Here is a 24,085-nt window from a genome sequence, read left to right on the forward strand (position 1 = left end):
TTCTTGGCCAGCATGGGCACCACACTGGAGTGCGGTGGCTTGACATTGAAGGTCGAGCCAAGAATCCCACAGTCGAGCGGACAGCCGGAGGAGAAGCTATCCGTGGTTGTGGCCAGCGTGGAGGCGAACCCAGCGATGCCGATGGAGGCGAACATGGAACAGCCAACGCCTATGCACACTGACCCAGAGGTGGATGCTTTCCTGAGGCATGAGCTGGAGAAGTTCCAGCATGTGAAGGGCACCACCAGGATCACGGAGCACCGGATCAGGATGCAGGATAACAGGCCCATAAAGCAGCGCTACTTCCCCAAAAATCCAAAAATGCAGGCGGAGATCAACTTGCAGGTGGATGAGCTGCTGGCCAAAGGCTGCATCGATCCTTCGAAGAGCCCACATAGCGCGCCGATTGTCATGGTTCGTAAGAAGAATGGGAAGTGGCGGCTATGTGTGGATTTTCGACAGCTAAACAGCAGATCCATCAAAGATGCATACCCTTTGCCGCGTGTGCATCACATTCTGGACCAGCTGCAAGAGGCGCGCTACATCAGTAGCCTGGATTTGAAGGATGGGTATTGGCAGATACCGATGGAAAAGGCCACTGACAGCATTCACGGTGCCAGGAAAGGGGCTCTATCAGTGGAAGGTGATGCCGTTTGGACTCCATTCTGCACCGGCGACATTTCAGCGAGCGCTGGACCAAGTGATCGGCTCAGAAATGATGCCCCATGCCTTTGCCTACCTGGACGACATCATCGTCATCGGCCGAACGCGACAGGAGCATATGAACAACCTACGAGAGGTTTTCCGGCGACTGCGGGCAGCCAACTTGAAAATCAACATCGACAAGTGCGATTTTTTCAAGAAAGAGTTAAAATATCTGGGTCACAAAGTCACGGAGGATGGCATTTGTACAGATCCAGAGAAAGTGACCGCTATCGCCGAGCTGAAGCCACCCACAAACGTAAAAGAGTTACGTCAATACGTGGGCGTGGCTTCATGGTACCGCCGCTTTGTGCCAGATTTTGCAGCCACAGTGCATTCGCTAAACGCACTGCTCAAAAAGGGCACGAAGTGGGAGTGGACTGAGGAGCGGCAGAGAGCGTTCGAGACAGTGAGGGCCAAACTGACGGAGTCACCGGTGCTGGCGTGCCCAGATTTCTCGAAGCCGTTTTGCTTGCAAACGGACGCAAGCAATTATGGGCTTGGGGCAATCCTGACGCAGACCTCGGAGGACGGAGAGCGCGCCATTTCGTATGCCAGCCGGACACTGAACAGTGCTGAAAAGAACTATTCAGCTACTGAGAAAAAGTGTCTGGCTATAATCTGGGGCATACGAAAGCTCAGGCCATACCTGGAAGGCTACAAATTCGTAGTGGTCACTGACCATATGGCGCTGAAGTGGCTCAATTCCATTGAGCAGGACTGGAGCTGCAGCAATACGACTTCGAGATCCGCTACAGGAAGGGTAAGCAGAACGTGGTAGCCGATGCGCTCTCACACCAGCCTCTGGGAGAGGAGGCGTGCCGTCTGGTCAAGAGCAAGGACATGCCAGCTGGGACAGGATGTCGCTGGCTCACCAAGCTTCGACAGGACATAAAGAAGGCGCCACATAAGTTTCCAGACTATATGGAAGAGTCTGGAAACTTATATCGGCACATCCCGCACCAAGCCGGCCACGAGGATGTGGCTGCATGGAAGTTGTGCGTGCTGGCGGACCGGCGCAAACAAGTGCTGGAGGAGAACCACGACGCAGCCACCGCTGGCCACCTTGGGAGCCGAAAAACTATCGCTCGGGTGGCAGCGCGGTATTACTGGCCAGGTATGTACCGGGATGTAAGAAAATACGTACAGCGCTGCGAAGTGTTTCAGCGATATAAACCCAGTCAGCTGCAAGCTGCTGGGCAAATGCTGACGCAGGTGCCCGAGGAGCCATGGGCAACAGTTTGTGCCGATTTTGTTGGCCCACTGCCGAGATCAAAGCATGGGTTTCATAGACCGCTTCTCGAAATGGACGGAGATGGTGCCGCTGCGGAGTGCGAATAGCACAGCTCTCCAGAAGGCATTTCGAGAGCGGATCTTTGGCGCGGTTTGGCACGCCGAAGGTGCCAATGGCACCCAATTCACTAGTCGGGCATTCAAGGCGTCACCAGTTGACAGCGCCATACACGCCTCAAGAGAATCCCACTGAGAGGGAAAATAAAACTGTGAAGACGATGATTGCGCAGTTCGCTGGAGATGACCAGAGATGCTGGGACGACGCATTGCCGGAGTTGACGTTGACGGTCAACAGCAGCGTGTCAGCATCCACAGGATATTCGGCCGCCTTCATCACGTAAGGGCGAGAGCCTAGGCTGCCCAAATCGCTGTTCGACGCGCAAACAATCAGCACCGGCCAGGAGGCACAGAGCCCAGTCGAGAGAGCCAGCAAGATGCGCGAAGTGTTTGAGATCGTGCGTCGGATCGACGCACTCATACGGACGGACGGACAGACGGACAGGGCTATATCGACTCAGCTTGTCGCGCTGATCAAGAATATATATACCTTGTGGGGTCTGCCACGCCTCATTCTGCCCGTTACATACATTTTCACAAAACTATTATACCCTGATTTCCCATTTTCAATGGGTTCAGGGTATAAAAAAGACGGCAAAAATTTTGCTCAAAAATGCATAATTTCGGTTGCGAAACACATCTGTGACTGGAAAACTACAGTTGCCACCAGGAAAATTACGGTATATGGGTGCGCAACAACAATTTGTTTGAACTGCGCGCGCACGACAGCAAGCAGTGTACAGTACTGCACCGAAAAACTTAGCTGTCGGTGCATGCGCAATGCATAGATACAACAACAAAGCAGTGCACACAAGCAGCATGCATATACGGTATATGCGCAACAACAATACGCGCAGCCGCGATTATGTATCATCATGTTTAATCGCACGAAAACGAAAAGCGGAAAAACAAAAACAAAACCGCACGCATTCCAGGCGAAAGCATTTCTGCACACACACACACAGCGAAGCGAGAGCAAGCGAGCGTAGGCAAGGGTCAAGGGCCTACGTCGGCTGCCCAGCGATCGCTAGCGCACGAAGATGTCAAAGCGAGCGACATCTAAAACCGCCAACAACAAAATGTACAGAGACAAGTAAAACAGCCAACAACAAAGCGACAGAAACATATAAAACGGCCAACAACAATGCAACGCAGCAGAGGAGCTTGCATTTTGATGTTCGGCCACCGAAGGGCTATGTATGCATGTGTAGGTGAGAGTGGGGAAAACGGTATCAAGGCGATACAGTAGCCTGCCTGGAATTCAGCCATAAGGCAGGGAAAGCTAGAGTGGGCTGAACAGAGGACACAGGACCAGCAGAGGGTATAAATGGGCATGTTCGCATCGGGCCGGCCTTCTTGTGGATGAGTTACCAGAGTGGACCGACGGCGCTCGAGTGCAGTGTGTCGAGTGAAGTGAAGACGCGGAGCATGCAGGCATATTTTTGGGTTGCCCATTGAGAGATTGGTTTACCATCGATGCCTGCCACGCGACGAATCCATCCGGTTGTCCGTGCTGAGACGTAGGCGCGTTTTGTTGGCCGATCCTCGCGCACTGGCCAGCGACTTTGCTGGAGCTGTGCGCGAATGAGGAGTGAGCCGCAAAATAGCAGCCGGCGTCAAAGTTCGACACCGGTGGCAGTTGCGAACGACATCGATGTGGCCAGCTCCCAACAGCAATCCAATTATGTGTCTGCAGCGCCGCAACGGAGACATAGCAGCATCCAGGAGGGCAGCTGCTAACATGGACGACATCGGTGTGGCCAGCTTTCAAACAAACAATCCATAATTTGAATGCACCCACCACGGAGTTCCAGCCACAAACGGAGATCAGCGACGAGCCTTCGCCAGGAGTAGAGAGGTCGACGAGGGATATGGTGAGCCAGGTGGCCGCCGCACGAGTGCCAAAGCCACCGGAGACTGCAGAACCAACAGGTGAGTTGTGCAGGAGCGTCCGGCGTGGGCGGAGGCAGCGGCGGCCCATCTGGCTATAATCTGGGGCATACGAAAGCTCAGGCCATACCTGGAAGGCTACAAATTCGTAGTGGTCACTGACCATATGGCGCTGAAGTGGCTCAATTCCATTGAGCAGCACTGGAGCTGCAGCAATACGACTTCGAGATCCGCTACAGGAAGGGTAAGCAGAACGTGGTAGCCGATGCGCTCTCACACCAGCCTCTGGGAGAGGAGGCGTGCCGTCTGGTCAAGAGCAAGGACATGCCAGCTGGGACAGGATGTCGCTGGCTCACCAAGCTTCGACAGGACATAAAGAAGGCGCCACATAAGTTTCCAGACTATATGGAAGAGTCTGGAAACTTATATCGGCACATCCCGCACCAAGCCGGCCACGAGGATGTGGCTGCATGGAAGTTGTGCGTGCTGGCGGACCGGCGCAAACAAGTGCTGGAGGAGAACCACGACGCAGCCACCGCTGGCCACCTTGGGAGCCGAAAAACTATCGCTCGGGTGGCAGCGCGGTATTACTGGCCAGGTATGTACCGGGATGTAAGAAAATACGTACAGCGCTGCGAAGTGTTTCAGCGATATAAACCCAGTCAGCTGCAAGCTGCTGGGCAAATGCTGACGCAGGTGCCCGAGGAGCCATGGGCAACAGTTTGTGCCGATTTTGTTGGCCCACTGCCGAGATCAAAGCATGGGTTTTCATAGACCGCTTCTCGAAATGGACGGAGATGGTGCCGCTGCGGAGTGCGAATAGCACAGCTCTCCAGAAGGCATTTCGAGAGCGGATCTTGGCGCGGTTTGGCACGCCGAAGGTGCCAATGGCACCCAATTCACTAGTCGGGCATTCAAGGCGTCACCAGTTGACAGCGCCATACACGCCTCAAGAGAATCCCACTGAGAGGGAAAATAAAACTGTGAAGACGATGATTGCGCAGTTCGCTGGAGATGACCAGAGATGCTGGGACGACGCATTGCCGGAGTTGACGTTGACGGTCAACAGCAGCGTGTCAGCATCCACAGGATATTCGGCCGCCTTCATCACGTAAGGGCGAGAGCCTAGGCTGCCCAAATCGCTGTTCGACGCGCAAACAATCAGCACCGGCCAGGAGGCACAGAGCCCAGTCGAGAGAGCCAGCAAGATGCGCGAAGTGTTTGAGATCGTGCGTCGGATCGACGCACTCATACGGACGGACGGACAGACGGACAGGGCTATATCGACTCAGCTTGTCGCGCTGATCAAGAATATATATACTTTGTGGGGTCTGCCACGCCTCATTCTGCCCGTTACATACTTTTTCACAAAACCATTATACCCTGATATCCCATTTTCAATGGGTTCAGGGTATAAAAAAAAAGACGGCAAAAATTTTGCTCAAAAATGCATAATTTCGGTTGCGAAACACATCTGTGACTGGAAAACTACAGTTGCCACCAGGAAAATTACGGTATATGGGTGCGCAACAACAATTTGTTTGAACTGCGCGCGCACGACAGCAAGCAGTGTACAGTACTGCACCGAAAAACTTAGCTGTCGGTGCATGCGCAATGCATAGATACAACAACAAAGCAGGGCACACAAGCAGCATGCATATACGGTATATGCGCAACAACAATACGCGCAGCCGCGATTATGTATCATCATGTTTAATCGCACGAAAACGAAAAGCGGAAAAACAAAAACAAAACCGCACGCATTCCAGGCGAAAGCATTTCTGCACACACACACACAGCGAAACGAGAGCAAGCGAGCGTAGGCAAGGGTCAAGGGCCTACGTCGGCTGCCCAGCGATCGCTAGCGCACGAAGATGTCAAAGCGAGCGACATCTAAAACCGCCAACAACAAAATGTACAGAGACAAGTAAAACAGCCAACAACAAAGCGACAGAAACATATAAAACGGCCAACAACAATGCAACGCAGCAGAGGAGCTTGCATTTTGATGTTCGGCCACCGAAGGGCTATGTTTGCATGTGTAGGTGAGAGTGGGGAAAACGGTATCAAGGCGATACAGTAGCCTGCCTGGAATTCAGCCATAAGGCAGGGAAAGCTAGAGTGGGCTGAACAGAGGACACAGGACCAGCAGAGGGTATAAATGGGCATGTTCGCATCGGGCCGGCCTTCTTGTGGATGAGTTACCAGAGTGGACCGACGGCGCTCGAGTGCAGTGTGTCGAGTGAAGTGAAGACGCGGAGCATGCAGGCATATTTTTGGGTTGCCCATTGAGAGATTGGTTTACCATCGATGCCTGCCACGCGACGAATCCATCCGGTTGTCCGTGCTAAGACGTAGGCGCGTTTTGTTGGCCGATCCTCGCGCACTGGCCAGCGACTTTGCTGGAGCTGTGCGCGAATGAGGAGTGAGCCGCAAAATAGCAGCCGGCGTCAAAGTTCGACACCGGTGGCAGTTGCGAACGACATCGATGTGGCCAGCTCCCAACAGCAATCCAATTATGTGTCTGCAGCGCCGCAACGGAGACATAGCAGCATCCAGGAGGGCAGCTGCTAACATGGACGACATCGGTGTGGCCAGCTTTCAAACAAACAATCCATAATTTGAATGCACCCACCACGGAGTTCCAGCCACAAACGGAGATCAGCGACGAGCCTTCGCCAGGAGTAGAGAGGTCGACGAGGGATATGGTGAGCCAGGTGGCCGCCGCACGAGTGCCAAAGCCACCGGAGACTGCAGAACCAACAGGTGAGTTGTGCAGGAGCGTCCGGCGTGGGCGGAGGCAGCGGCGGCCCATATTGCACGCGGGCATGCAGTCGGAGATGTGGCTGCTTGCTGTGAGAGTGTGACTACAGACGCCTGCCACGCGAATGGCTCCACCGGTCATGGATCGCCAGGTGTCCAGCGACTCCGCTGGAGCTGTGCGCGAAAGAGGAGTGGCCAACAAGCGCACCGACACCAAAGATCTGACACCGGTGTCCATTTGCGAACGACGTCTGTGGCCCGATCTCATAGCAGCAGTGCATGTATTGACTGCGATGCCCCACCGGAGCATCCCCAAGGGCCCAAGAAGCAACAGGGATCAGCAGAGAGACGTCTCCAGCGGCGAGGGACAACATGCGCCAAATGGGCGAAATGGCCATTGCCGCGCGCACGTGCACCAATGCCACCGGGGGCTGCAATACCGACAGGCGAGTTTTGTAGCAGCGCCCGGCGTGGGCATGGAGGAAAAGATGCCCAACCTGAAAAACAATATTTTTATTAAGGTTTTGTCGAGACATAAAAATATTAGCCCTATTCACTTACCGGCAGAGTGCAGCATTGCCAGCGGTAAGGGAAAAATACAGCTGTTAACATTAACAGAGCGTTAACAGCAGCGATCAGCGCAGAAAGTAGCATTGAGGGATGGAGCGACGCAAAACGGAGCAACGCAGCGGAGACGGGCGCCAAATTCAAACACGATGGTCTCGTGTTTTCCCGAAGGAAGAGGGGAGTGTGAGGAGCAATATAGGTATGCACGTATTAATGTATATAAACGTATGTATTTGCTGTGCGTTTATATGCATATACGTGCATATACATGTTGCTTCACACAGCGACGCGAATACTGTAGGAGCGACCCTCGCACTGGAAAGGGGGTTCAAGTCCTGTTAGAGGCGGGCTCTTTCGCTCCTACAGATTCAGCAATGGGTTCGCGTCGCACGCACGACGATCATTGGTGACCGTTAGCCGAGATGCCGCTCGGGCCGGGTGATAGCAGTGGACGTTTTCACTCGCATGTCAACAACGGTACTTCGGCCAATGGGAGGCTGCCACGCAATTTGGCGGGAAAGTGGCGTCACCCAGATCACGCCACTTTACCGTTTTTATGGGCACGAGCAACAGAAAGGCCCCGCTCCAGAGCCGAACAGGCCCCGTTACCACACGAAGCAGGGCCTGGGGCTGGGGTATAAAAGGCCACCAGCAGCTCCATACGGGCTGTCGAAAAACGATACGAGAGAGTGTTGCCGTCGAAATTTATACAAAGTGAAAGTGAAGAAAGTGTCGAAATCAAGTCAACGCGAGTAGCAAACAGGACTCCCAGGACATCGTGGGAACAGCAAGGACATCGTGGGAACCACAAGGACATCCAGTGGGAATCCTTGCAGATCATCAGTAGGCGCCGATCAGGACATCGGTGCATATCAGCAACGTAAGCGAGGCCTGCACACCTCGGTGAGTTCGCGTAGCCGTGCGTAGGAGAAGTGCTTGTGAGTGAACGAAGCTAGTGTTGTGCTGTGAGTGAGCGAGATAGTTTACAGATCCAGATCCTGGCGTTTCTCAAATCCTTACGGTGAGCTAGCGTGTTCAGCACAACACTCTCCCAGCCGGAGTGCGTTGAACAAGCGCTCAGTAGGTGTGCGTCGCTAAGCAAACCAGCGAGCCAGCATACATTTACATAAGTGACGTGTACATTTCATATTTATTTAAGAAAATATACCATTGCGCTATAAAACCTAAACCACAAGACTAATTAATTATCGCAGGGGCTTCAACAAATAAACTAGCCCAGCTTAGACTCGGGATAAACCGAAGGTTCGTTACAACTGGTGCCCAACGTGGGGCCGTGACAGCAGTTGTAACGAACCTTCGGTTTATCCCGAGTCTAAGCTGGGCTAGTTTCAGCTGACTGTGGATTTGTGCCAACAAATTTATTTGTTGAAGCCCCTGCGATAATAATTAGTCACTTGTGAATTCGGTTTTATAGCGTAAATGTATATTTTTTTGAATAAGTATGAAACTTACACGTCACTTTAATTTACACTAGTTCGCTGGTTTGCTTTAGCGAAGTACATCTACTGAACGCTTGCTCAACGCACTTCGGCTGGGAGAGTGTTGTGCTAAACACGCTAGTTCACCGTAAGGATACGAGAAACGCCAGGATCTGGGTCTGTAAACTCTGGCGGTTCGCTCAGCTATACAGGCCTCTCCTACTATCTCACTCGCTCACAGCACAACACTAGCTTCGTTCACTCACAACCACTTCTCTTGCGCACGGCTACGTGAACTCACTCAGATGTGCAGGCCTCGCTTAAGCCGCTGATATGCACCGATGTCCTGATCGGTGCCGCTGATGATTCGCAAGGATTCCCTCTGGATGTCCTTGCTGTTCCCACGATGTCCTTGCTGTTCCCACGATGTCCTGGGAGTCCTGATTTACCACTCGCGTTGACTTTCACTTGACTTTCTTCACGCACTTTCACTATATATCTTCTCACCGGTATATTTTCGACAGCCTCGTATGGAGCTGCTGGTGGCCTTTTATACCCCAGCCACAGGCCCTGCTTCGTGTGGTAACGGGGCCTGTTCGGCTCTGGAGCGGGGCCTTTCTGTTGCTCGTGCCCATAAAAACGGTAAAGTGGCGTGATCTGGGTGACGCCACTTTCCCGCCAAATTGCGTGGCAGCCTCCCATTGGCCGAAGTACCGTTGTTGCCATGCGAGTGAAAATGTTCACTGCCCGAACGGCACCTCGGCTAACGGTCACCGATGATCGTCGTGCGTGCGACGCGAACCCATTGCTGAATCTGTAGGAGCGAAAGAGCCCGACTCTAACAGGACTTTGACCCCCTTTCCAGTGCGAGGGTCGCTCCTACAGTATTCGCGTCGCTGTGTGGAGCAACATGTATATGCACGTATATGCATATAAACGCACAGCAAATACGTACGTTCATATACACTCATATGTGCATACCTATATTGCTCCTCACAGTGTGTGTATGCGTTTGTGTGTGTATGCGTGTGTGTGTATGTATGCCTGTGTGTGTCCGACTGTCCGTATGTTTGAATGCGTCGATTTCCGAAGGTATAAGAGCTAGAGACATCAAATTTTTTTTTAAATGTTCGTAATTACAGCGCGGATATCGAGTTTATCATTAATTAATTAATTAATCGATAACTCATCCCGATCTTGTTTTATCGATAAAAAACCTTATCGAAAACCAGTTATAAAATTATATCTTCTACACCTTTATTGCTAGAGTCTCCAAATTTTTCATGTATGCTTATATGCAATTAATACAATTTCGGTTTTTGTTAAAATTTACCCTCCACCCCTATATTCACCCCCTCACCATCACATTTGTAAAAGGCGTATTTCAAATACTTGAGACTTGTGCTTTAGCAAATACATGCATATCCATGTTATATTCATAATCTAAAAGTTTTATGAAGATCGTATGTCCACAAAAAAAGTTATTAAGCAATTGAGTTCTCATAGTAAGCGCACACTGCCGCCCATGCGTGTTTATGCTTGTGTGTGTATGTATGTGTAAATGTTTATGTGTATGTGTGTGTGTGTGTGTGCGTGTTTCTTGTGTAAGCTGAAAGACGGGAAAAATGATTGAAATAGCTATTACTCCAAGGGTTCAGGGGATCTCGTAGTCGAGCAGTCTCGACTAGAGCTTTCTTACTTGTTATTATTTAATATGGCTTGGGAAGCCCTCAGGATCCTTTTTGGTGTAAGACCTACTTAGGTGAGGGTGGTTCCACAATCATCTGGTCTCTCTCTTACTTTCGTTTCATTTATTTATTATACCCTGAACCCATTTTCAATGGGAAATCAGGGTATAATGGTTTTGTTTAAATGTATGTAACAGGCAGAAGGAGGCGTGGCAGACCCCACAAAGTATATATATTCTTGATCAGTGCGACGACCTGACTTGATTTGGCCTTGTCCGTCTGTCTGTCCGTCTGTCCGTATGTATGAACGCGTCGATTTCAGAAGGTATAACAGCTAGAGACTTCAAATTTTGATTAAAAATGTCCGTAATTACAGCGCGCATATCAAGTTTATCATTAAAAATCGATAACTCATCCCGATATTTTTTTATCGATAAAAAGCCTTATCGAAAACCAGTTATAAAATTATATCTTCTACACCATTATTGCTAAAGTCTCCAAATTTTTTATGTATGCATATATGCAATTTATGCAATTTCGGTTTTTCTTAAAATTTACCCCCCACCCTTAAATTCACCCCCTCACCCTCACTTTTGTAAAAAGCGTATTTCAAATACTAGAGACTTGTGCTTTGGCAATTACATGCATATCCATGTCATAATCATAATCTGAAAGTTTCATGAAGATCGTACGTCCACAAAAAAGTTATTAAGCAATTAAGTTCTCATAGTAAGCGCTCACTGCCGCCCATGCGTGTTTATGCTTGTGTGTGTATATGTATGTAATTGTTTGTGTATGTGTGTGTGTGTGTGTGTGTGTATGTGTGTATGTATGTGTGTATGTATGTGTGTGTATGTGTATGTATGCCTGTGTGTGCGTGCGTGCGCGCGTGTGTGTGTGTGTGTGTGCGTGTTTCTTGTGTAAGCTGAAAGACGCGAAAAATTATTGAAATAGCTATTACTCCAAGGGTTCAGGGGATCTCGTAGTCGAGTAGTCTCAACTAGAGCTTTCTTACTTGTTTTCCTAGGTCCGTGTATATCACGCGCATATCAAGTTTTTCTCTAAATATCGATAACTACTCTCGATATTTTATTTTCGATTAAAAACCTTATCGAAAGCTAGTTATTTAATTATATCTCCTATACCTTTACAGCTAGAGCTTCCAAATTTTAAATGTAGATCTATATATATTTTATCATAGCTCGCAATTAACTGTTAACACTTTTTTGTTGTCTGCAAAAAAGTGTTTTTCACTGACACAGTCAAAAAAACTCAGACAGAAACTGTTTTTGTCGCGTCTGGCTTAGCTCGCTCGCGCTCTGAGGGAGACAGTTATTTCTGTTTTCGTTTCCTCAAGTCAAACACTGATCGTTTGCTTGAGTTAAATGAAGCAAACGGTAAGTTGCGTTTGTATGGGTAATCACGCGCGATTGCTGCGTTCTTTTTGTATGTATGTATGCGTGTATTTACATGCAGAGTTTTTTTAGTCAAAGTGTTTTTTGCTGAGAGTCTTTGTGTGAGGGAAAATCGTGTTAGTTTTAGGCAACACTCATGTGAGAGCGGCACACGAAAGAGTCATTGCATTGCGTCTGAGCGAAACAGATTCTAAAGAAAACAAAGAGTGACGCTCAGAGCGAGACGTGTCTGCACAATTTTTGATGATTTTGATGATGCGAAGAAGAGCATAAACAAAAAAACGATCAACTCTCATTTGCAAGCTCTGTATTTTATACAATTTTCCACCCCCTTACCCTCACCTTTGTAAAAAGCGTATTTCAAATACTAAAGACTTGTACATACATTTGAGCATCATAATAATGTTCTGAAAGTTTCATTAAGATTGTACGTCTAGAAATTAAAATATTCATATGTGTGTTGTAACGAACCTTCGGTTTATCCCGAGTCTAAGCTGAGCTAGTTTCAGCTGACTGTGAATTCGTTGCCAACAAATTTATTTGTTGAAGCCCCTGCGATAATTAATAAGTCTTGTGGTTTGGGTTTTATAGCGCAATGGTATATTTTCTTAAATAAATATGAAATGTACACGTCACTTATGTAAATGTATGCTGGCTCGCTGGTTTGCTTAGCGACGCACACCTACTGAGCGCTTGTTCAACGCACTCCGGCTGGGAGAGTGTTGTGCTGAACACGCTAGCTCACCGTAAGGATTTGAGAAACGCCAGGATCTGGATCTGTAAACTATCTCGCTCACTCACAGCACAACACTAGCTTCGTTCACTCACAAGCACTTCTCCTACGCACGGCTACGCGAACTCACCCAGATGTGCAGGCCTCGCTTACGTTGCTGATATGCACCGATGTCCTGATCGGCGCCTACTGATGATCTGCAAGGATTCCCACTGGATGTCCTTGTGGTTCCCACGATGTCCTTGCTGTTCCCACGATGTCCTGGGAGTCCTGATTTACCACTCGCGTTGACTTTCACTTGACTTTCTTCACGCACTTTCACTATATATCTTCTCACCGGTATATTTTCGACTTCCTCGTATGGAGCTGCTGATGGCCTTTTATACCCCAGCCACAGGCCCTGCTTCGTGTGGTAACGGGGCCTGTTCGGCTCTGGAGCGTGGCCTTTCTGTTGCTCGTGCCCATAAAAACGGTAAAGTGGCGTGATCTGGGTGACGCCACTTTCCCGCCAAATTGCGTGGCAGCCTCCCATTGGCCGAAGTACCGTTGTTGCCATGCGAGTGAAAATGCTCACTGCCCGAACGGCACCTCGGCTAACGGTCACCGATGATCGTCGTGCGTGCGACGCGAACCCATTGCTGAATCTGTAGGAGCGAAAGCGACCGCCTCTAACAGGACTTTGACCCCCTTTCCAGTGCGAGGGTCGCTCCTACAGTATTCGCGTCGCTGTGTGGAGCAACATGTATATGCACGTATATGCATATAAACGCACAGCAAATACGTACGTTCATATACACTCATATGTGCATACCTATATTGCTCCTCATATGTTTGAATGCGTCGATTTCCGAAGGTATAAGAGCTAGAGACATCAAATTTTTTTTTAAATGTTCGTAATTACAGCGCGGATATCGAGTTTATCATTAATTAATTAATTAATCGATAACTCATCCCGATCTTGTTTTATCGATAAAAAAACCTTATCGAAAACCAGTTATAAAATTATATCTTCTACACCTTTATTGCTAGAGTCTCCAAATTTTTCATGTATGCTTATATGCAATTAATACAATTTCGGTTTTTGTTAAAATTTACCCTCCACCCCTATATTCACCCCCTCACCCTCACATTTGTAAAAGGCGTATTTCAAATACTTGAGACTTGTGCTTTAGCAAATACATGCATATCCATGTTATAATCATAATCTAAAAGTTTTATGAAGATCGTATGTCCACAAAAAAAGTTATTAAGCAATTGAGTTCTCATAGTAAGCGCACACTGCCGCCCATGCGTGTTTATGCTTGTGTGTGTATGTATGTGTAAATGTTTATGTGTATGTGTGTGTGTGTGTGCGTGTTTCTTGTGTAAGCTGAAAGACGCGAAAAATGATTGAAATAGCTATTACTCCAAGGGTTCAGGGGATCTCGTAGTCGAGCAGTCTCGACTAGAGCTTTCTTACTTGTTATTATTTAATATGGCTTGGGAAGCCCTCAGGATCCTTTTTGGTGTAAGACCTACTTAGGTGAGGGTGGTTCCACAATCATCTGGTCTCTCTCTTACTTTCGTTTCATTTATTTATTATACCCTGAACCCATTTTCAATGGGAAATCAGGGTATAATGGTTTTGTTTAAATGTATGTAACAGGCAGAAGGAGGCGTGGCAGACCCCACAAAGTATATATATTCTTGATCAGGGCGACGACCTGACTTGATTTGGCCTTGTCCGTCTGTCTGTCCGTCTGTCCGTATGTATGAACGCGTCGATTTCAGAAGATATAAGAGCTAGAGACTTCAAATTTTTTTTTAAATGTCCGTAATTACAGCGCGCATATCAAGTTTATCATTAAAAATCGATAACTCATCCCGATCTTATTTTATCGATTTAAAAAAAACAGTTATAAAATTATATATTCTACACCTTTATTGCTAGAGTCTCCAAATATTTAATGAATGCTTACATGCAATTTATACAATTTCGGTTTTTGTTAAAATTTACCCCCATCCTTAAATTCACCCCCTCACTTGTGCTTTGGCAATTACATGCAAGTTAACGAATGCTCGTGTCGTTCGAAGGATCGACAGTCGAATCCTAGGGTTCATTGAAGGTACTGTCGCCGTATTGCACGGGCGACGACCACATCTCGATGTATACTTACTAGTAGAAGTTGGTTGGGACAAATAAGAACTCAAAATACTTCAAATAAACGTTATAACTTTTAATGATCAAATGTTTTGTTAGTTTTGGTTAGTTAGGTCTGATTGATTCGACGAGTCGTCTGGAACTGCCCTTTCAGTTGGCCAGTGGTCAGCTCTCCAGTTCCTCTTCCAGGCCTGGCGAGCTTATCGCAGTGGCAGAGCAGCAGCAGCGGAACAACGGCGTCTGCAACGTCAGCGCGTATTTTGGCTGCCGTCGCATCAGCGGTTCTTGGCGTCGTTGACCCCATGGCAGCAGTGGCGTCGGCGTAAGTAGGTTCTAATAGCCGCCGCTGAAACTGCGCATTGGTTTCCGCTGGCACCTCGAGCGTCAGCGTAAATGCAACTGTGTTGCAATAGCTGGGTCGAAGTGGCGCAGCCGCTTAGGCGTCAGCATAATGTGTTGTCAAGCGGGTAGTCAAGGCGTGGGGCGAAGCGGTCAGATATTCGAGACGTTGAGGGCAGGGGCAGGGGAAGAGAGACAGTGCTGTGCACTGGCTGGTGTTAACTCCTCCCCCCTTAAATATCTGCGTCCCGCAGATCAAGCGCTTTTATGGTCGATTGTAACGATGTCCTCCGTCTGAGTACCATTGGATTCCACGTCTTTGTCGGTTTCTAGAGATGTTTGTTGGTGTGTGACTTTTCTCCAAAATACGAAGATTACTAATATCACTACAAAAATCGTCACGATTTCCGTTGTAGACGATATCGTTAGCCTTCTTCGCATTACCTGGAGCAGGTTCAAGTTCCTTGTACTTAACCCGTGTATCAGTTCCAGGTTGAGGTGGTAGCCCAAACTTGTTAGATTCGTGACCACGGTGGGCATGGCTATCAGGCGCGTGTGCGAGTGGCTTCTGAACGTTTTGTTGTCCGCAGTTACCGTCTCGTTTGCGAACTGGACAAGATACGTCCCGTCGAGGCTGTAGCTTTGTCCTTCTGTATAAATGGTTCCATTGTAGTTTGTAAGAAACAGCGTTCCGTCCTCCAGTAGCTCTACTACGCGTCGACTAGATGTCACGTAGTGGCATTCGGCGTTTCCTCCCTTCAGTGTTCTAGGGATACAGTCTGATTCGCTTAACGGGGTCAGGTGCTCTTCCGCACAGACGCTGGTGTTGCCTATTGTAAGGCAGTCCTTAGTTATAGCGAACGTCTCGTCCGGGGCCACCAGCAACTTTCCGAAGTTAGCGTCGATTTGCCTGTTTGCGCGAATCGCTGGTCGGATGACCAACATCTGATACTCTTTAGCAACCACCTTTGGCAGCGCCAATACATAGAGTAGCATGGTGCCATTCGTTACGATGATAGGCTTCGCGAACTCCGTGGCTTCTACAGCACTCTGATACGGCAAAGAGTCCATCTCTTTGAGTAGCGCCTGTATCTCCGCCTCGTCTAGTAAGTTACTGTTTACTAGGCCTGCCTTCGCAAACTGGCAAGCTCTGCTCAGTTCACCCACTTGACTCTCCAGTAACATTGTCTTATGCAAAACAATCGTGGCAGCCTGATCGTTGCTGTCAATAGTGTTGACCTTCTCGATCATAGAGTTTAGCGCCTCCAGGGACTTTCGTGATGTCTCGAAGAGCTGGTCATTGATTTTATATTGTTGATTGCTGTTCTCCACGAGATTATCGCGCACATTGAGGATAGCGTTCCAGTCTGAGGCGTCTGGCGATCCTGCAATCCATTTCCATGCCGATCCAAGCCATTCGATTGAGCGAACCTTCCTTACTCTCGACAGCTTCGAGAGCATCTGTTGTGCTTGCTCCAGATGGTGGAACGCCAGGACTCGGATCTGTCCCGCGTTCAGTTCCCGCGCTTCATTCCTCGTTGCTTCGATGGCTGTTTCTATTTCTTCTAAGTTAACACTGTGGATCAAGTTGAAATAACCATCAACTCTTCACCCGCTGCCCTGTTTCAGTGTCACCAATGGGCCGTCGTATTTGAACATGCGAATCGCTCGCGTCGATGTTAGTAATAGCAGTGGTAGTAATGGGATGCACAAACTGTTGAGTTACTAATACAATAAAGTTTTTTTTCCTTTTTTTTATGCTAACAATTTTTCTTAAGTCTAAATGAAACTGAAAATCAAACAATGTAATTTTTTTATTTGGAGAAAGGCAAAAATGTGTATATGAAACGTGTGGGTGTGAGTGTTTGATAAGGACACAGCGTCCTCCACTTGGCATAAGAGAAGAAAAATACAGTAATGTTACTTATGTAAGCGTCCTCACTTTTTCACGTGGGACTTATGAAAAAGTTTACCTGTTCGCGTCTTTATTGTAACTCTGTTATCCTGTTCGACTACTTCTTTATTAAAACGTTTTTTATCTTTACTTTTCTTACTTGTTCTTCTTGTTCTTGTTCTTACTGTTGTTCGCTGTCTCTTGTTTATGTTGTAGCAAACCCCGGATATCCTCATATTCCCTATGTTTTATTTCTAAAAGCTTCTGTAGGTCCATGGTAGCGGCTCGATTTAAAAAAACGTCAGCAGGTTTCCTCTGAGTAACAGAGTGAATTGAGTTATTGTATCTATCGACCGAAATATCAGCAAGTTCATTGACCGTACAGGTTGGGTATTCTTGCTTGAGGCAGCGATAGATTTCTAGGAAAGTGGAATGAAACCTTTCTACTTGACCGTTAACTTCACTTATTTGTGAAGGTGCGTAATAAACTTGGATGCCCAAGGTCTTGAGGAAATTCAGGACTGTAGGGCAAAGTAAACCCCGTTCATTATCGGAAACCATTGTCTTTGGTACCGAGAAATAATGCAGGACTTTAACCAGTTCTTCACGCAAATGTAGTGCCGATTTCGGCTCTAGAGGGAAAAGCTTAGCAAACTTGGAAAATTTATCTAAACAACTGAGATATTTCTTTCCCTCTAACATGAAGATGTCTATGTGCAGTATTTCACATGGACGAGTCGGTATGGGCGTAGGCTGCAGGAATGGCTTGTTTGTATGTCGGTCATATTTTTGATATTTACAAATCTGGCAAGTGGCCGTGAAGGCCCTAATACGACTAGCCATTTTCAGGAAGTAACAGCTGTCTAATAATTGTAATCTGACCTCTCTCGCATTCCTATGAGCTCGGGAGTGTTCCCGGTCTATAGCCAACATAATTTCATTTTCGTCAACGATGTCTTTGACGAACTTTTGCGCTATTCTGATTTTAAAGAAGGAAAATGACTCTCTGTAACTCTCCTGAAAAGACTGCAAGTAAGCGTCAGGAATCTTTACTCCATTTATGACTGTCGGACGTAAGCGCTCCTTCAGTATCGCGCTTAAAGATCGTCTTGTGTCATCACTTAGAGGAATAATATGTCTGGTATAGCCGGGAAATGGCGTTTCCAGAGAATAAGCACTCGCATCGGAGTTGAAGATTATCTGATTTCTAAAGACGTTGATTGGAGCTTCCACGTGAGGTACGAAGTCCGTTGCGTCTTGGAGCGAGCTATGTACCGTGGCCACAGAATCTGTATCTAGTGCGTTTAACTGAAGTGGGAGGCGAGAAAGTGCGTCCGCCACTACGTTAGACTTCCCAGGTTTATAGAGTAACTCGCAGTTATACTCTTCAATTCGTGCCTTCCACCTATTTAATTTAGCATTATAGTTCCTATTTCCTAGAGAATATGTAAGCCCCTGTGTCTGTGAATATTTTAATGGAACCAGCACCATAAAGATAAGAGCGTAAGTTATCTAAGGCCCAGATGATTGCCAGCATCTCTTTTTCGTTGGCGGCATAGATTTCTTCAGTTTTATTTAGCGACCTAGAAATGTACGCTATTGGCCTGTCCTTCGCATCTTGGACTTGAGAGAAAACCGCACCCAATGCATATTTGGATGCATCGGTAGTCAGGTGGAATGGCTTATGAAAGTCAGGGAAAGCTAGGACCTCTGAAGATGAGAGTAGAGTTTTTAACTCTTCAAACGCCTTCAAACATGACTCATCAAGTTCGATGGGAACTTTCTTTGACTGTGAAGCTTTGACTCCTGCGCCTTCGCCTCTTGTCAGGTTGGTTAGTGGCTTTGCGACTTTTGCGTAGTCTTGAATAAATTTCCTGTAGTAGGAAGTCATACCAAGAAAATTCTTTAGTTCTTTGACGTTAGAAGGCGGTGCTAAATTCTTGATAGCTTCAACTTTTTTGGCATCCGGTCTTATACCGTCGGAGGTAACAATATAACCTAAGAACTCCACCTGAGTAGACAAGAAATGTGTCTTCTCGAGGTTAACTTTCAACTCCACTTCACGAAGTGTTTTGAAAATCTGTCGCAAGTGTTCCCAGTGGTTTTCATAGCTATCGCTGAAGACGATTATATCGTCTATATAAACGTAGCATATTTTACCAATAAACGGCCTGAGCACATCGTCGATCATGCGCTGAAATATGGCGGGGGCATTCCGCAGGCCGAAAGGCAATCGAGTGAACTCATATTTGCCATTTAGAGTCGAGAATGCTGTCTTTTGCATATCGGTTTCTTTCATTGGCACTTGATGAAATCCTGAAGTCAGGTCAAGTGTCGTGAAATACTTTGCCGCGCCAAGACTGGCTAAAGTTGACGTAATGTCAGGTATGGGATACGCGTCTGGTATGGTTACCGCATTAAGGCGTTTGAAATCTACCACCATGCGATACTGTTTCTCTCCGTTAGGTTTAGGTTTCTTGGGAACCACCCAAATTGGAGAATTATAAGGGCTCTTAGATGGTTTGATTATACCTTCTTTCTCTAACTCTTTAATCTGTCTCTCTACTTCTTCCCTCATATGCGCTGGGTATGGGTAAATCTTGGAGTAAATAGGCTCCTGAGTCGTGGTACGTATTTCCGCTCTCACTGTTGTCTTGACCGTGCGGCCTGGAGTGAGAGGCTGAAATACGTCCTCAAATTCTTCTAGTAGAAGATCAAGTGCCTTTCGTATTTCGTCTGAGTGTATGTCATCCAATAGGATATTTACGGATCGCGATTTCTTGGCAAACAACGGAATCTTTACCCCTGGGTCTATTGTGAGAAGATCTCGCTTCCTATCTATGACTGCATTTAACTCTCTAAGACTGTCATCGCCTATAATTCCGTCAAACGACTGCAAACCCGGAAGTACATAAAAAGTAAGGGGAGTACTTTTACCTATTGAATTGAAAAAAGAACCTGTTAGTTGTTGTCTAATGGGGATACTACCACCCGCGGAGTGTACTAGAAATGGTTTTGGCAGGTCGGTACACCCGGTGGCTACTCTGGGGCAAATAAAGTTCTTGTTGGCTCCAGTGTCTATCAGAAACTGCAGCTTTGCCCCGTCACACGTACCATATTTTATATATGGTACGCTAGAGAGGCATTCGTCATAAAATTTACTTGCCCCTCATCTAGCTGTGCCAATTGCTCACCAGTCTGATCCGACTCATCCGCTTGTGATGAGTATCCGAGCAGACCAGCTTCAACTGATTGATCTGACACCTCGTAAGTTGGTGCACGATTAGTTGCTTGTACAGTGTCTTCATCATTAGATGAACACGGGACATCAGTGGGGGCTTCCAAATGGTAAAGTCGTTGAGACTTTTTAAATGGATTGGTGTTACCGCTGGGAGCTCTTTTGACGCTGCCCGACGCAGCCATGTTCGACCTCTGGGAGTGCCCTGACTGGTTGGATTCCATTTTCAGTGCAGGTCTTGCTGGTTGTACTCCATATCTCGGAGTAAATGGTGGTCGAGGAGGGGTATTGTTGTTCATGTAGCCCTGCTGCTGTGTTACATAACCAGCGTTACCCGAATTCAGAAAAGGTCGAGGATGACGAAATGTCGAATTGTTTGGTGCCGGACCCACCGGTCTTGAATTCCCGGAGAAAGCATTTCTTGATGCAAATGCTGGCCCAGCTCTCATGCAAACATTTTGTAATTCGTTGCACAATGAATAGGCCTCAGGCAGGTCTTTTGGCCTATGGACCATCAGGAATCTAGGCAAGTCGCCATTCAACCCACCTATGAAGGCATCTAGAGCTTTCTTTCTATAAATATCCGTCAAGGCGGATGAAACTTCAGCCGTGTATGGGCCATTTCTTAGCTTGCCCATTATCAAAGAGAAGTAGCCGTTCACCTTATTAAAGAAATCTTCTACACTCATGGTGCCCTGGAACATCTTGCTCAACTGAAACTCTAGCGTGCTTAGATCCCGCTTATCTGCATAATGCAGTGCTAGTACGCGCTTCATCTCTGGCCAGTCGTCATCCTGTACCCCGTAAGAGGTAAGAGCCTTATCCGCAGGACCTCTCACCTTCTGCCTAATATAGGTTATTATGGCCCTATACTGACGTTTGTCCCTAATCAACTCGTAATCCGTGAAGATACTATCGATTCTGTTGGCCCAAGATTCGAATTCTGGCATACCTCCTTCGAAGGTTTGTAAATCCTTCACACATTCCGGAATCTTATTACACTCTGCTAGGTCAAAGACATTGCGAGGACGAACTAAGGGTCGCGCCTCTTCAACCGTGGGGTTGCGGGATTCACGTTCCCTGGCAAGGTCACCCTCCAAGGAGTTGATCTTGGCAAAAGCTTCTTTTAATTCCTCCCTCTGCGCGGCATTCTGATTCGACAGCAACGATAAGGTTGCCTCGAATCTACCTAGAGACTCCCTCATTTCGGACAATTCCCTCTCGGACGCGGACATTATTATTTTTCCTTATTCGGGTGACGATCAAGACAACAAGAGATACAATAATATTAGAGACGATAATATAATGATACGATAATGATGAATTATTTTTTTTTTTTTTTTTTTTTTTCGTTTTATTTTTATTATTCTTCTTGTTTTTATCTTTTTTTTATATATAGCCAAGTGGGGTCAATGTGTCACTTACCCGGTGTCAACGTGATTCTATATTCCTAAATGTGTATATGAGTTGTGAATGTGTTGTTTTTTATGCTCTGATCTGTTGAAGATACAAAGTTGAATTAGTAAAATATCAAAATAAAGTTGCAATTAAGAAGCAAAGCAAAAAACAAAGAACAAAAAAAAATTTTTTTTTTTTTTTTTTTTAATCCTTTGTTCATTTTTAATTAAAAAAAAAATAATTTTATTATATTTTTTTATTTATTTTTTTCTCAATATTTTATTTTATTACTATTACCAATATTTTACGGGTTTTTCTTGTATTTATTTATTTTTGTAGGGTATTCTTTCGTGTCATATTAAAACTTGAAAACAGAAACTTTATTCGTGCACAAGTGTGAGTTGCATAGTGCGTGCGTTAAAGTGGGGCGAGTTTGTACTTAACGGGAGGCCCTTATTATCCTTTTTAACTTGTTACAGCCTACTGGGGTAAGGACGATTCCACGAACCGTTGGGCAGCCAAACGCAATGTCTGGTTTAAATTTTCTTTTTTATTGCAAGGCCTTTCCAACGGCACACAGCACATCACCACACACCTTTTTTCACACGAGACACATTTGCACTCACAGCACTTTTGTTTTTGTTGTTTTTCTTTTCTTTGTTTTTCGTTAAAAATGCCACTTGCAGTTCATAGCTGCCACAGTGGTTATCTCTTATAACTACAAATGCCACTTGCAGTTCGAAGCTGCCACAGTGGTTATCTCTTATACTAGAACTGAGACCACTATCGATCGCAAAATGTGTCGTCATCATCAGCTTTGTGGTCGAATGGCGGGGAGTCGAACCCCGACATTGAATATGCAATGTCCACTAATATTTTTTAGCCATGACCGTCTCAACTGCACTATTTCATGAAAAAATTTTGTAATAATTTAGCTCGAATGTCACCGCACGACGGGGAGTCGAACCCCGACATCACACATTATGAGTGCACTGCCCACTAAATATTTGCCGCCGGCTTTTTCGATTTGTTTATTTTTTCATACAAGACCGCGAAGAGAATCGAACCCACGCATCTCTTGGTACAGAGAATGCATACACATTTATCGCAGCCTCTTTTCTCTTTTTATAACTACAGCACTCACAAATTCTCTTAATTATGTTAACATTTGATTTTACTTTATATAAATGGGAAAAAATTCTTCATACCATTGCGTCATATTACACTTGTCGCTATGCAGCTCTTTTTGCTTTTTGTTTTTTTCTTTTTACTCTTTTTTGTTTTCATCATTAATTGCACGCAGCGCTAGCGCAAAAGAAGACAGCGAAAAAGAAAAAAAAAAAATGAATGACACTATCACATTTCATTGCTTGCTCTTGTTTTTGTTTATATTTTGTTTTTGTTTTTTTTCTTTTTTCGCCGTCACTCTTTTGTTGTATATGCGATTTAAAAACAATTTTTTTGTTTCGTTTTATGTTTTGCATAATATTGACACAATAATTGTATTATTTGTACACTTTTATTTTGAGAATTTGTGGCACCAATTATATTATTTTATAACACATCACGCGATCGCAGTGGTCCCTGCTCGGGCGCAGTTAACGAATGCTCCTGTCGTTCGAAGGATCGACAGTCGCATCCTAGGGTTCATTGAAGGTACTGTCGCCGTATTGCACGGGCGACGACCACATCTCGATGTATACTTACTAGTAGAAGTTGGTTGGGATGAACATGATTCAACAAATAAGAACTCAAAAGACTTCAAATAAACGTTATAACTTTTAATGATCAAATGTTTTGTTAGTTTTGGTTAGTTAGGTCTGATTGATTCGACGAGTCGTCTGGAACTGCCCTTTCAGTTGGCCAGTGGTCAGCTCTCCAGTTCCTCTTCCAGGCCTGGCGAGCTTATCGCAGTGGCAGAGCAGCAGCAGCGGAACAACGGCGTCTGCAACGTCAGCGCGTATTTTGGCTGCCGTCGCATCAGCGGTTCTTGGCGTCGTTGAACCCATGGCAGCAGTGGCGTCGGCGTAAGTAGGTTCTAATAGCCGCCGCTGAAACTGCGCATTGGTTTCCGGTGGCACCTCGAGCGTCAGCGTAAATGCAACTGTGTTGCAATAGCTGGGTCGAAGTGGCGCAGCCGCTTAGGCGTCAGCATAATGTGTTGTCAAGCGGGTAGTCAAGGCGTGGGGCGAAGCGGTCAGATATTCGAGACGTTGAGGGCAGGGGCAGGGGAAGAGAGACAGTGCTGTGCACTGGCTGGTGTTAACTTGCATATCCATGTTATAATCATAATCTGAAAGTTTCATGAAGATCGTACGTCCAGAAAAAAAGGTATTAAGCAATTAGGTTCTCATAGTATGCCGCCCATGCGTTTTATGCTTGTGTGTGTATATGTATGTAATTGTTTGTGTATGTGTGTGTGTGTGTGTGTATGTGTGTGTATGTGTGTGTATATGCATGTGTGTGTATGTATGCCTGTGTGTGCGTGCGTGTGTGTGTTTTTTTTTTATATTCGTTTATTGACAATCT

The 24,085-nt window shown here is 46.5% G+C and overlaps 1 protein-coding gene across 1 annotated transcript; it reads right to left on the reverse strand.

Annotated features, from left to right (window-relative positions):
* Positions 1-14,742: 14,742 nt before the first annotated feature.
* Positions 14,743-16,857, reverse strand: LOC122757425. Its single transcript, XM_044009387.1, has one exon. It carries the CDS (start codon positions 16,485-16,487, stop codon positions 15,282-15,284), a length of 1,206 nt encoding a protein of 401 aa, XP_043865322.1. The 5' UTR covers positions 16,488-16,857; the 3' UTR covers positions 14,743-15,281.
* Between the last annotated feature and the right edge of the window lie 7,228 nt (positions 16,858-24,085).

The sequence above is a fragment of the Drosophila mojavensis genome, unplaced genomic scaffold (genome assembly GCF_018153725.1).
Source record: "Drosophila mojavensis isolate 15081-1352.22 unplaced genomic scaffold, ASM1815372v1 contig_72, whole genome shotgun sequence".
In the NCBI taxonomy this organism is placed as follows: Eukaryota; Metazoa; Arthropoda; class Insecta; order Diptera; family Drosophilidae; genus Drosophila; species Drosophila mojavensis.

Excerpts from the sequence above, each read along its gene's own strand:
- LOC122757425 (XM_044009387.1), bottom strand. The coding sequence starts at position 16,487 with ATGCTCTCGAAGCTGTCGAGAGTAAGGAAGGTTCGCTCAATCGAATGG.